Genomic DNA, 9,802 nt, shown 5'->3' with positions numbered 1-9,802 from the left:
TGTGTGTGTGTGTGTGTGTGTGTGTGTGTGTGTGTGTGTGTGTGTGTATGTGTGTGTGTGTGTGTCTCAAACTGCAGCAAGAGAAAGCTGAGATGAAGCGTGAGCTGTGGAGGATCGAGGACGTGATGGGGGGACTGTGTGCCAGCAAATCCAACTACAAGATCACCATTGACTCGGTCCAGAACCCAGGTCGGTAACCGCTGCACAGCAGCCGTTGTTATCGGCTGTTGTTATCACCGGCTTTTTAGGATTAGGAATTTTTTTTAGGAAAAAATGTGGAAAGAGAGTTTCCACGATGAAATACAGGTCGTCCCCAGTTAACAATTACCACACTGATACGTTCAGTGAATATATGGTCTACTACAGATTCTCAAGATATTTAGCATTGTCAACATATTATGAAGTTTTTAGTTGTTGTAGGTAATGCATTCCCTGTACTCTAACAAGCCTTATCACAGTTAAGTTTAGAGTGAAAACTGTGATTGTGTAGTTTGATGCTACGTTCACTGAAGTCTGTGTCTCCTCTTCTCAGAGTAACTGTGATCATAAATTCCCCCCCTCTTTTCTGCTTACATTTAAAAGCCAAACCTTGATTTCTCTGTGTGTTCACGCCCTCTCACCAGAGAGGAAACTAGTGCCTTCGGTGTCGGACCCGGCCGTGCCTTCCTTCAGCACAGAGGTCCAGCCGCCGCCTCGCAGCTCCATCCCCAGCGTCCTCTCCCACACTTTGCCTCACAGAACCGTGCCAAAGTGGGTGAGTGTCCCCCTTCTGCCGATCGCTTCATATTCAGGGATTAATTGCTAGATTTTTGTCGGATTGAGTTCAATACAGCAGCGCTTCTAAAATACTGAATCCTTTCCTGCCTCGCCGTCCAGGCGGAGGACACTGCCCCCCCGAGGCCACCGCTGCCTCGCCTCTACGACTACGAGGACACGCCGCCTGTGGTGCCGCCTCTCCCCAAAGAGGCCTCGGTCATCCGCCACACGTCGGTGCGTGGGCTGAAACGCCAGTCGGACGAGAGGAAGCGGGATAGGGAGAGCGGGCAGTATGTTGCCAATGGAGACTGTAAGGTATTCTCACCTTTGTAGGAATGAAGCCTTGTAAAAGTAGTTTGGGGGGATTTTAATGTGAAATTGAGACATTACGTTCTACAAATTGTTGTATTTTTCTGTCTAACCTTTTCTGGTTCCAGGCGGACTTGCGGTCATACGTGAGTGAACCAGAGCTGCCAGGTCTGAGCCACCAGAGCGCCGCGTCTGACCCTGACTACCAGTATTTCCAGGACAAAGGTATCTGAACAGTGACGTGTAAAAAAAACACACATTTAACAGACTTTATGAGACAGTTTTTCATGGCTAGCGATAGAATGCAATCATCCTATCTTAGTGCATTTTGAACGGTGTGCAGTAGATCAACGAGGTTATTTTAAATTTGAATATTTGTTACTGGAAACAAACTTGGTTTTGTTGTCAAGTATGAGAAAAATTTAACTTGTATAGGCAAGTGTATTTGTGTTCATTGGAATGTTCTCTTCAGAGTAGAACATTCATCACTTAAAACATGGAAGATGTGGTGCTTATCGTACTCATAAATGATCCCCAGGTAATGGAATTTACTGTCACCCGGAAGAGGAGCGTAATGTTTCAAAGAGACAGTCGTCATTTGGAATGTTATTAAAATTCTTCTACGTCCTGAGACAAAATTTTTATAAAATAAAAAAAATCTAATTTTGTAAATATTTTTGCTGTTCAGCAATTAAGTTGAGGAATTTATTCAACCAGTGTCGATACAAAATGTGTTTTTTTGTTTCACCTTAAGTTAATTCTATTTTTAATATTTGTGCAGTCTGTCACTGTGATGTCATTGTCTGACCTTTTGTCACAGATGAAACTAGACTATGCTGGTCCTCGTCTTGTTTTCATCTACTAGGTCTGTCCAGCTGCTCATTTCGACTGAACCAGTCCAACTCCATCGCGTCCTACGTCACCCTGAGGAGAGGCCCAGGCAGCTCCGCAGCCAGGGTGAGTCCAGATAACGACAGCTGCAGATACCTGACGATCAGCTGGAGAGATCCACGCTCTCTCGTGTTTGTACACGCCTGCTTTTCTTTGAGATTCTGTGTTGATCATGTGTTTAATGGCAAGTTTAGGGTTTCAAATTTGAGGCTGAATGATTCTAAATAACACACGGCCCTGAGGAGGAAACTTCCTCACGTGTGCAAGTGTTGTAACCAATGCCTTTATCATACCCTTAAGCTTTGCTGTATAGCATGAGATTATTAGATACCGTATGTTCACGAGCCATCTATTCATTCTAATATATGTATTACAGACATTAGGTATGGATAACTAACGTACTGCAATAGGTGCATCTCTAGTTTTTATATATAAATATGCAGTTCTAATACGAATAAGGACAGGACAGGATTATTTTGTGGGATTTCATGGGATTGGGACGGAAGTTTTTTTTACAGGAGTGGGATGGAATTCTCTTTTCTTACTTTCTGTCCACTTTGCATCTTGCTCTGTTCTTAACTTTGTCCCCGCACTGACCATCCGTCCCCTCTCTCATCTCCACCCTTGCCTTTTTCCTCCCCGTCTCACCAGGAGAGACCCAAGAGTGCCTTGGAGCGTCTGTCGTCGCCCACAGAAGCCCCGCAGCTCCCGAGCGGCCAGCCGCGGGGGCGAATGACCGCGGAGGAGCAGCTGGAGCGGATGAAGCGCCACCAGAGGGCGCTGGTTCGCGAGCGCAAGAGGAACCTCAGCCAGGGCGAGCGCTCCTGCGCGGGCCTCTCGGCCTCCTCCACCGCCGGCACCCAGCGCTCCTCCTCCTCCTCCAGGCTGCCCTCCAGCACCTCCGACCCTCCGGCCTCCGTACGTTACCCCCTGCCCCCGCGTAGCAGCAGCAGACACAGGGAGCACCACCACTGCTGCTATGCCACCCTTCAGCCCCCGGCCACATAATAACCTAACAGGAATGCTAACACACTAGCACTCTCTGCCTTGTGTGTTGTGGGTTGACGTGAGCACTAACATGCTAAAGGGCAGGACTGAACTTGGTTAACGCTTTAAGAACAATGGGAGACCAAATGGGCACAGGGTAGTGAGGGGAATACTTGGCTAGTTGTGGACTGGGGCAGTCACTCCCTGTTGATTTCATTTTTTAAGGTCCGACCTCGTTGCCACTGCCCCCTGGTGGGACCTCACTGACACACTTCTGAATGTAAACGCACCGAGAAAACGAGACGGAAGGCATCGCCCTGCGGTCCTTTCTCTGTTTTTATCACCAGGCAGTAGAGAGAAGAGCCCATTTATGTACATCTACACCACCGTGTACTTGTACACCTTTTATTTATTTACTGAGGGATATTTTCAGTATACAGTTGTACAGTTATATTTTGTAGAGATTTGGTATATAGAGCACATAGAGGAGTGGGGGGGGGGGGGATGTTTGAAGTATGTTTGAAAAAGAAGTATTCAGGTTGATGGACTATGAAGAAAAGAGGCACCGCTAGTGGCACAAATCATGATCACACCTCCCTGCTTTCTTTCCTTCTAATGAAATCCAAGTGCCTTGTTTTTGCTGATGATCTTTTTTGCCTTTGTCCCAGATTTACCTCCTTAAGTCAACGTTTTAATTAATGGTGGTTTGTTTGAAGCACGCGTCTCCTCTTCGGAGTCGTAGAAACGATGCAAGAGCTGGCTGTAAGGTGGCTTCTCTGTGCGGCAGGAGAGACGCTGCTGCTTTTAACCCCTCGAGGAATACTTTGACATTCAGACTAAATCTAGTCTACCCTTTGGTTTCAGTATGGAATGCTAACAATGCTAACATGCCTGGGTGAAGAAGATGATTCAGAAAGTAACTCAAAATGTCAAAGTCTTCCATTAAGATAACATGACGCATAATAACCAGAATGGTTTTATGATTACAGACTAACACACACCAGACTGCTGTGAGATCTGTTTGTAATCGGACTACATTGTCCCTTAAATCCTTGAATTTTAAATGTCCCCGTAACAGTGAGCAATACATCTGTGATCCTCATCTCTTTCCACTGCACATAACCATAAAGCATATTTTATTTTCTCTACTCCACCAGCATTACACATGTTTACACCATTTTATATTTGAATTAGCAAAACTCATTAATTCAGCCTTTCCCTGTGCAGATTGAAATGTTATTTTCTATGGTTTGACAGTGGTTGATAATAACTTTGCCACAATTAGAGTTGGGGGAAAAAGAATCTGTACTCGTATCTGAGTACTTTTCAGTGGCCTATGCTGTGCTGTTTTATGCATCATAAATATACAGGACAGGTTCATGCTACAGGGCTGAAATGCAATAATAATAAGATAAGAATAGTTATGAACAAGGAGCGGACAACGTTGTCATCGGAAATACATGTGGAAAGTGAGACGGCACTGTACGGTGGCCAGATTTGTCAATTTGTGTTAAACAGATTCAAGCTCACTTTTTAATCGATAACGCAACTTCCCAAATACTGAGGTGATGATTGATCCTCATTCTGTTCTGTTGTTTATGCAGTGAGTAGAATATGAAGGCAGGGCTCGTCACTTTACTCCATCATAGAAGAAGAGTCCCTTAAAGAACACGGTTGGGAACCACAGAGCCCAGAGGTTCTCCGAGGTTCTCCGAGGTTCTCCGTGGCGCTGCTGTCCGCTCCTCGTTGTTCTGACGAGTATTAATCCAGAGCTTTTCTGCCACATTGCTTTTTGTCCTTCCACAGCTGCGTACGATATATCAGATCAAAGAACAATAGTTCCAGGAGGTTTGCTACAGTAGAGAACTTAGAGAAGTGAACCGCTAATCGCCACCTAATTCTGTGTCATTGAGAAGCAACGCACAACTCTTCCCTCTTCTTTTCTATCATGTAGAGATTTGCACTCGACAATAAAGAGTTCCTTGCTTCTGAACCTCCTCTTGGCTGTGTTCTTCCTGATCTGTCCCGGGGTTTGATGAATCTGTGTCCGCATGGGTTTCCCTTCTCTCTATCTCTTCCTCGTGTGTGTGAGATTGATTCTCCTCGAGCGCAACGAGGCGTGGGATTCTCAGAGCATGTTGAACACGCAGCAGATCACACCGTGCTGCAGGCTACTGGAGGGGGAAGGATGCATGCATGGCTTTTGACGCTCCTTGGATGATTACTCACAAGTACCCCTTCACAACACACACACACACACACACACACACGTATATCAGAGAATAAGAGTCGAGAGTATTTTTCCAGATGCAGAAGCGCTGGCGTACACGGGAGAGAAGCATGTGTATCATCACAGCTTCCAGAGACAGACTAATCATCTGCCCGAGTCTTTTCTGGGGTGACGATACTAAACCAGATTCTGGTTGCACAGGAATGTTACATTCATGCCTATATGTGTGGTTCTACCTGAGGCACGACTCACTGCAGAAGCACTTGCTGTTTATACTGTATGTTGTAGAAGTTACCCAGGGAGACGAGAGTTTAGTTTGTTAACTGGATCCCCATTGGCTGACGCCTTAGCGGCCGCTAATCTTCCTGGTGTCCACAGAAAGGACGAAACGTAATACATGCAAAACGTGCAAAACGTGCAAAACATGACGTGAAACAACAGTAGACTGTTGCCAATGCTAGTCTTCACATTGCCCCATGAACTCCGCTGCTTTCAGTCACAAAGACCTTATCGCTGTCCTCTGCTCTTCCTGCCACCGCTCCACGTGGGTCGGTCTTTTCTTTCACTTTATTGAATTATATAAACATGCTGAATTATAAAAACACTTTTCTTTACTGATCTGTAAAAGTACTCGGGCTGCAACTACGGTGATTATTTTCATTGTGTTTACCTGCCGGTTATTTCCTCAATTCATCCTTTGCTCTGAAAATGATCTGCTCTTTTTTCAAATTGCTTGTATTTTAGTCCAACAAGCAAAGCAGCAAATATTCAAATTTGAAAATTAATTATCAAAATGCTTGCAAATTTATTTAATATGATTTGAATAACTGATTAATCAACTAATAGTTTACGCTGAAAAAAACATCCATTGTGCAAAATGTAAAAGGCTTTAGCTCCTTATTTCTAGATCTTATGTTGACACGTACTGTATGTACAATATTATAGACACTGGTATTATTCATAGAAAATCTGTTGCAATAATATCAAAAGGCTCAAAATCTATTTTTCAAATAATATTATTATTATATATATTATTATAACATCCAGGACCTTTTAAACACATGTTCAGACAAACAGAGGTTTTGTTCTTGATTTATACTTTACTTAAAGGGCCAGTGTGTAACATTTAGGGGGATCTTTAGGCAGAAATATCGCCTGAAACTAAAAAAATCCTTGTCACCTTAGAATGAGCCATTTATATCGACATACTAGAGTGAGTAACACTGGCACTCATACACGCTTGGCACACAGGAGAAGTTTCATTTGGTTCCAATCTGCAACCTCACCTCTAGATGCCTCCAAATCCTACACACTGGCCCTTAAAAGACTTAAACGACAGCAGCAAATCTATTTCTACGTGTAATCCCGACTCCTGCCGTTTCCAGGTGTTTGATTGGCAGGAGGAGCGACTCGCTGCCGAGGGTCAGAGCGATGAAGGGTGGAATCGAGGGAAAGAGAGAGGAAGGATCCAGTCGGATGAGTGGATAGTGGCGACGGCCACACGCATACGAGAGGTGGATGTGGAGCCTCTCGACTACGACCTGGATATCAGCCGGGAGGTAAACACACACCAGTCATGACAAACACAAGAGGCAGGACACAAAACGATGCTAATCCTCTAACTAACAGCTCCACTGTTCTGGTTGCTTTGGTTGAATCTGCACTTTAAAGTTAGCATCTGTTAATCTTGGACACCTTCCGTGATCTTTCATAACATACAGGTGTAAGAGTTATTCTCTCTACTTCCATACCTGTTTGTCAGAAAGTGTGACTATACAAAGAATGCAAATACAATGTAGCCACTCCTTTTATGAAATTGGCTGACCAATTTATAGTACATGTTATCTGTTCCATCTGTTTCAGTACATGTAAGGGAATAGTCTGACTGAAGGGGGACACTTTGACCCTCAAACTCTGTCTGTTTGACAAGACTTGTACATTATAAAAAAACAGGAATTTGCCTTCAACTTTTTGAACGGGCTTCCTTTGACTTTAGTAAATCCAATGTGTGGTATACCCAAAACCTTTTGTTCATTTTTTGCTATAAAAACATCCACATTTCATTGCATGGAAGTTTATAAAGTTTAGTCAAATCCAATTAAAACCAGTTAAAAAGTTAGAGAAACAAGTTAATTTATTGTGAAGGGATCAGTTTGACATCACTTCCTTCCTCTTAAATTCACGCTTGATGTTTTCAAAGCTTCTCTTTATTAACGCAGCAATAAAACCCGAGAGGGAATTCTTTCCTGTCATTAAGGAAAAGGTCTCACGTGATGACGTAATACCTGTTATGTTCCTCTGAATACAAATGGACAACCTGCAGGGAACCGTCCATGGCTGTTCTTAAATTATGGGACTAAAAGACTGACTGTCTGTCCAACATGCAGCTGTCCAGACCGCAGAAAGTTCCCATCCCAGAGCGCTACGTAGAGTCTGACCCCGATGAGCCTCTGAGTCCAGAGGAGCTGGAGGAGCGCTCCCGCCGGGCCGAGCGCATCAAGAACCTCTTGGCCAAATCCAGGTACTCAAACGATGACTCAGCAGTTGATACAGTTTGTTTTTAGTGTTTTACTTCAACACTGGGGCCGCGTTAGTATGCAAAGGCTTTGGAGGTAAATATTCTGTGTTTCTTAAGCTTCTTAAGCACTGATATACATAAAGTGAGTTCAGAAGTTCCACTGCATTCCTGGTTTGGTGTGTGTGTCCTGTCAATAGCTTCCAGAACATACAGCCGTCTGCACCGCTGGACTTCAGCGAGCTGGACTCGGCTCTGCAGCAGCAGGAGAGGATCATGAACGTGTCCCACGCACTGGCCTCCGAGGCCTCGCGCAAGAGCAAACTGGTGGCAGGTTAGTGGACTCGCACCTTCATTGACATGAAGCATCACCGAACACTTAAAAGCATCAACCATCACAGCTACAGCTTCCTGTAAACCCCTATACTTACATTTGAATCAGTCCAACCTTTATCCTAAAAGCAACTCAGCCCTCAGTAAATGGTGATGACCAACCAGAATGTCCTCACTTTGTAGAAGCTCAAACCCGTTATCAGCGTGTTATCTCAGACAGGCGGCGTGTGATTTGTCCCTGGTGTGCAGGGACTGAGTGGCTGGAGAGTCGGTGAGCGTGTCTGCTCCAGGTACCTGTTCTGTATCTCAGTATATTCGGTTTGGGTTCGGTCAGGAATGTGCACAGATTGGTGACAAACGGGACTCAAACCCATAAAAAAAAAAAAAAAAAAGTATTTTAAAATCTGCTGCTGATGTATATGATGCGTTATAATTTGTGTTGTTCCGAGTGAACCTAACTTTGTTTAATTAGTGCGTTCATGAGCTCATTTTCGTCTGTAGATCAGATATTTTTTGATCACATTCGTCCATAAGTTCAGTTTGGAACAGGAAAAGTAAATTAACCTGTAAGAATAACAAAACAAAATCTAATGACCTTCTCTACTTGAAAATAACATATTTTGCCTTTGATTGAATATTTAGTGGTTTGGTTTTGTAAGTTCTTGTCCATTGGTCCCTGAGACAGATCTGTGTGCAGTCCTGGTTCCTTTGTTGGGCTTGTTTTGGTCAGTGTGTGGCTCAGGTGTCCTAAAGAGCTGCTTTGGTGAAATGCAGTGGCCTTCGATGTGCAAGTGGTGTTTTGGGGCGAGTTGTGTGTTTTCTATGCAAATACAAAACATGAACATTGATTGAACTCTTGCACACTACTCGTGCCCCGTGGTTTGTGCAGCTCCTGTATTCCTCAGGAAGCCACAAAGCACTTTACATTACACGGCTCCAACACTTGTAGTGGATGACTTATTGTTTTACTGGTACTTTGAAATACACATATTTGCACGTAATATTTAAGCCACGGCTCCTCTCTACAGAATGAACAACATAATACAACACAGGCAATACATATGACAGAAATGATGCACAGCATGAAGGCAGTAGCAGCACAAATAACCGCAGTTTTGTGTGTGTTTGATTTGCCAAACTACACAAATCTACAAGAGACATTTCCTCCTGGGAGCCGTTTGTCCTACTGAAATCTACTGAAACTAATTAAAGTCACAAATGCAAATAAAATGTTTTTATTATTTGTTTTATTGAAGAATGTAAACAAACAGACATTCAACACAATTCCACTGGGATTAAATGTGTGTTTAATTTAATGTAATGACAGTCAGTTAAAATAATACTAATGTCTTCACTGTGTTTGTTTCCTCCTCAGCCAAAGCTGCTGCAGAGCACTGAGCCACAGGAACGACCGACACAACCAGGCAGAAGAAAAGGGAACTAATCATTGTACTAACTGTTTGACTTGTAACACATCTATGTATGAGTGAGCACAATAGAATCAATTCTTGCTAAAGCGCAATAATAATTTATAACACGAGTGAACTGCTTTTTTTTAAATCTGCAATTAGCTGTTTTGTAGTTTTTATGAGTGATAAGAAAGCCAATGCCAAAATGCTCCAACTACAGTAGGAATGCTTTGACATGAATCTGTTATTTATTACATTGTTTGGCTTATTCAACTTCTACTGTACATTTTCTAAATAACAATGATCATGGTCCTATCAATCAACTAAAATGCATTAGAATATAATATGAATTAAAACAAGTTAATTATTTGG

General features: G+C 43.3%; 1 protein-coding gene across 9 annotated transcripts in view; it reads left to right on the top strand.

Moving 5' to 3' along the window:
- Positions 1-9,802, top strand: part of LOC116392116 (pleckstrin homology domain-containing family A member 7) — a 127,653-nt gene extending 117,851 nt beyond the window's left edge. For all 9 annotated transcript variants that reach the window (XM_031863293.1, XM_031863283.1, XM_031863342.1 and 6 more), the window contains 10 exons: positions 78-189; positions 624-754; positions 877-1,071; positions 1,194-1,290; positions 1,931-2,022; positions 2,608-2,874; positions 6,559-6,732; positions 7,561-7,694; positions 7,889-8,022; positions 9,397-9,802. In XM_031863293.1, the coding sequence (XP_031719153.1) occupies positions 78-189; positions 624-754; positions 877-1,071; positions 1,194-1,290; positions 1,931-2,022; positions 2,608-2,874; positions 6,559-6,732; positions 7,561-7,694; positions 7,889-8,022; positions 9,397-9,419 (1,359 nt within the window). In that variant the 3' untranslated portion in view covers positions 9,420-9,802. The remainder of the gene's footprint in view (positions 1-77; positions 190-623; positions 755-876; positions 1,072-1,193; positions 1,291-1,930; positions 2,023-2,607; positions 2,875-6,558; positions 6,733-7,560; positions 7,695-7,888; positions 8,023-9,396) is intronic.

The sequence above is a fragment of the Anarrhichthys ocellatus genome, unplaced genomic scaffold (genome assembly GCF_004355925.1).
Source record: "Anarrhichthys ocellatus isolate YVR2014 unplaced genomic scaffold, GSC_Weel_1.0 scaffold2, whole genome shotgun sequence".
Lineage (NCBI taxonomy): Eukaryota > Metazoa > Chordata > Actinopteri > Perciformes > Anarhichadidae > Anarrhichthys > Anarrhichthys ocellatus.
The sequence above is the reverse complement of the archived record's forward strand: the minus strand, read 5'-3'. Positions and strand labels throughout refer to the sequence as shown.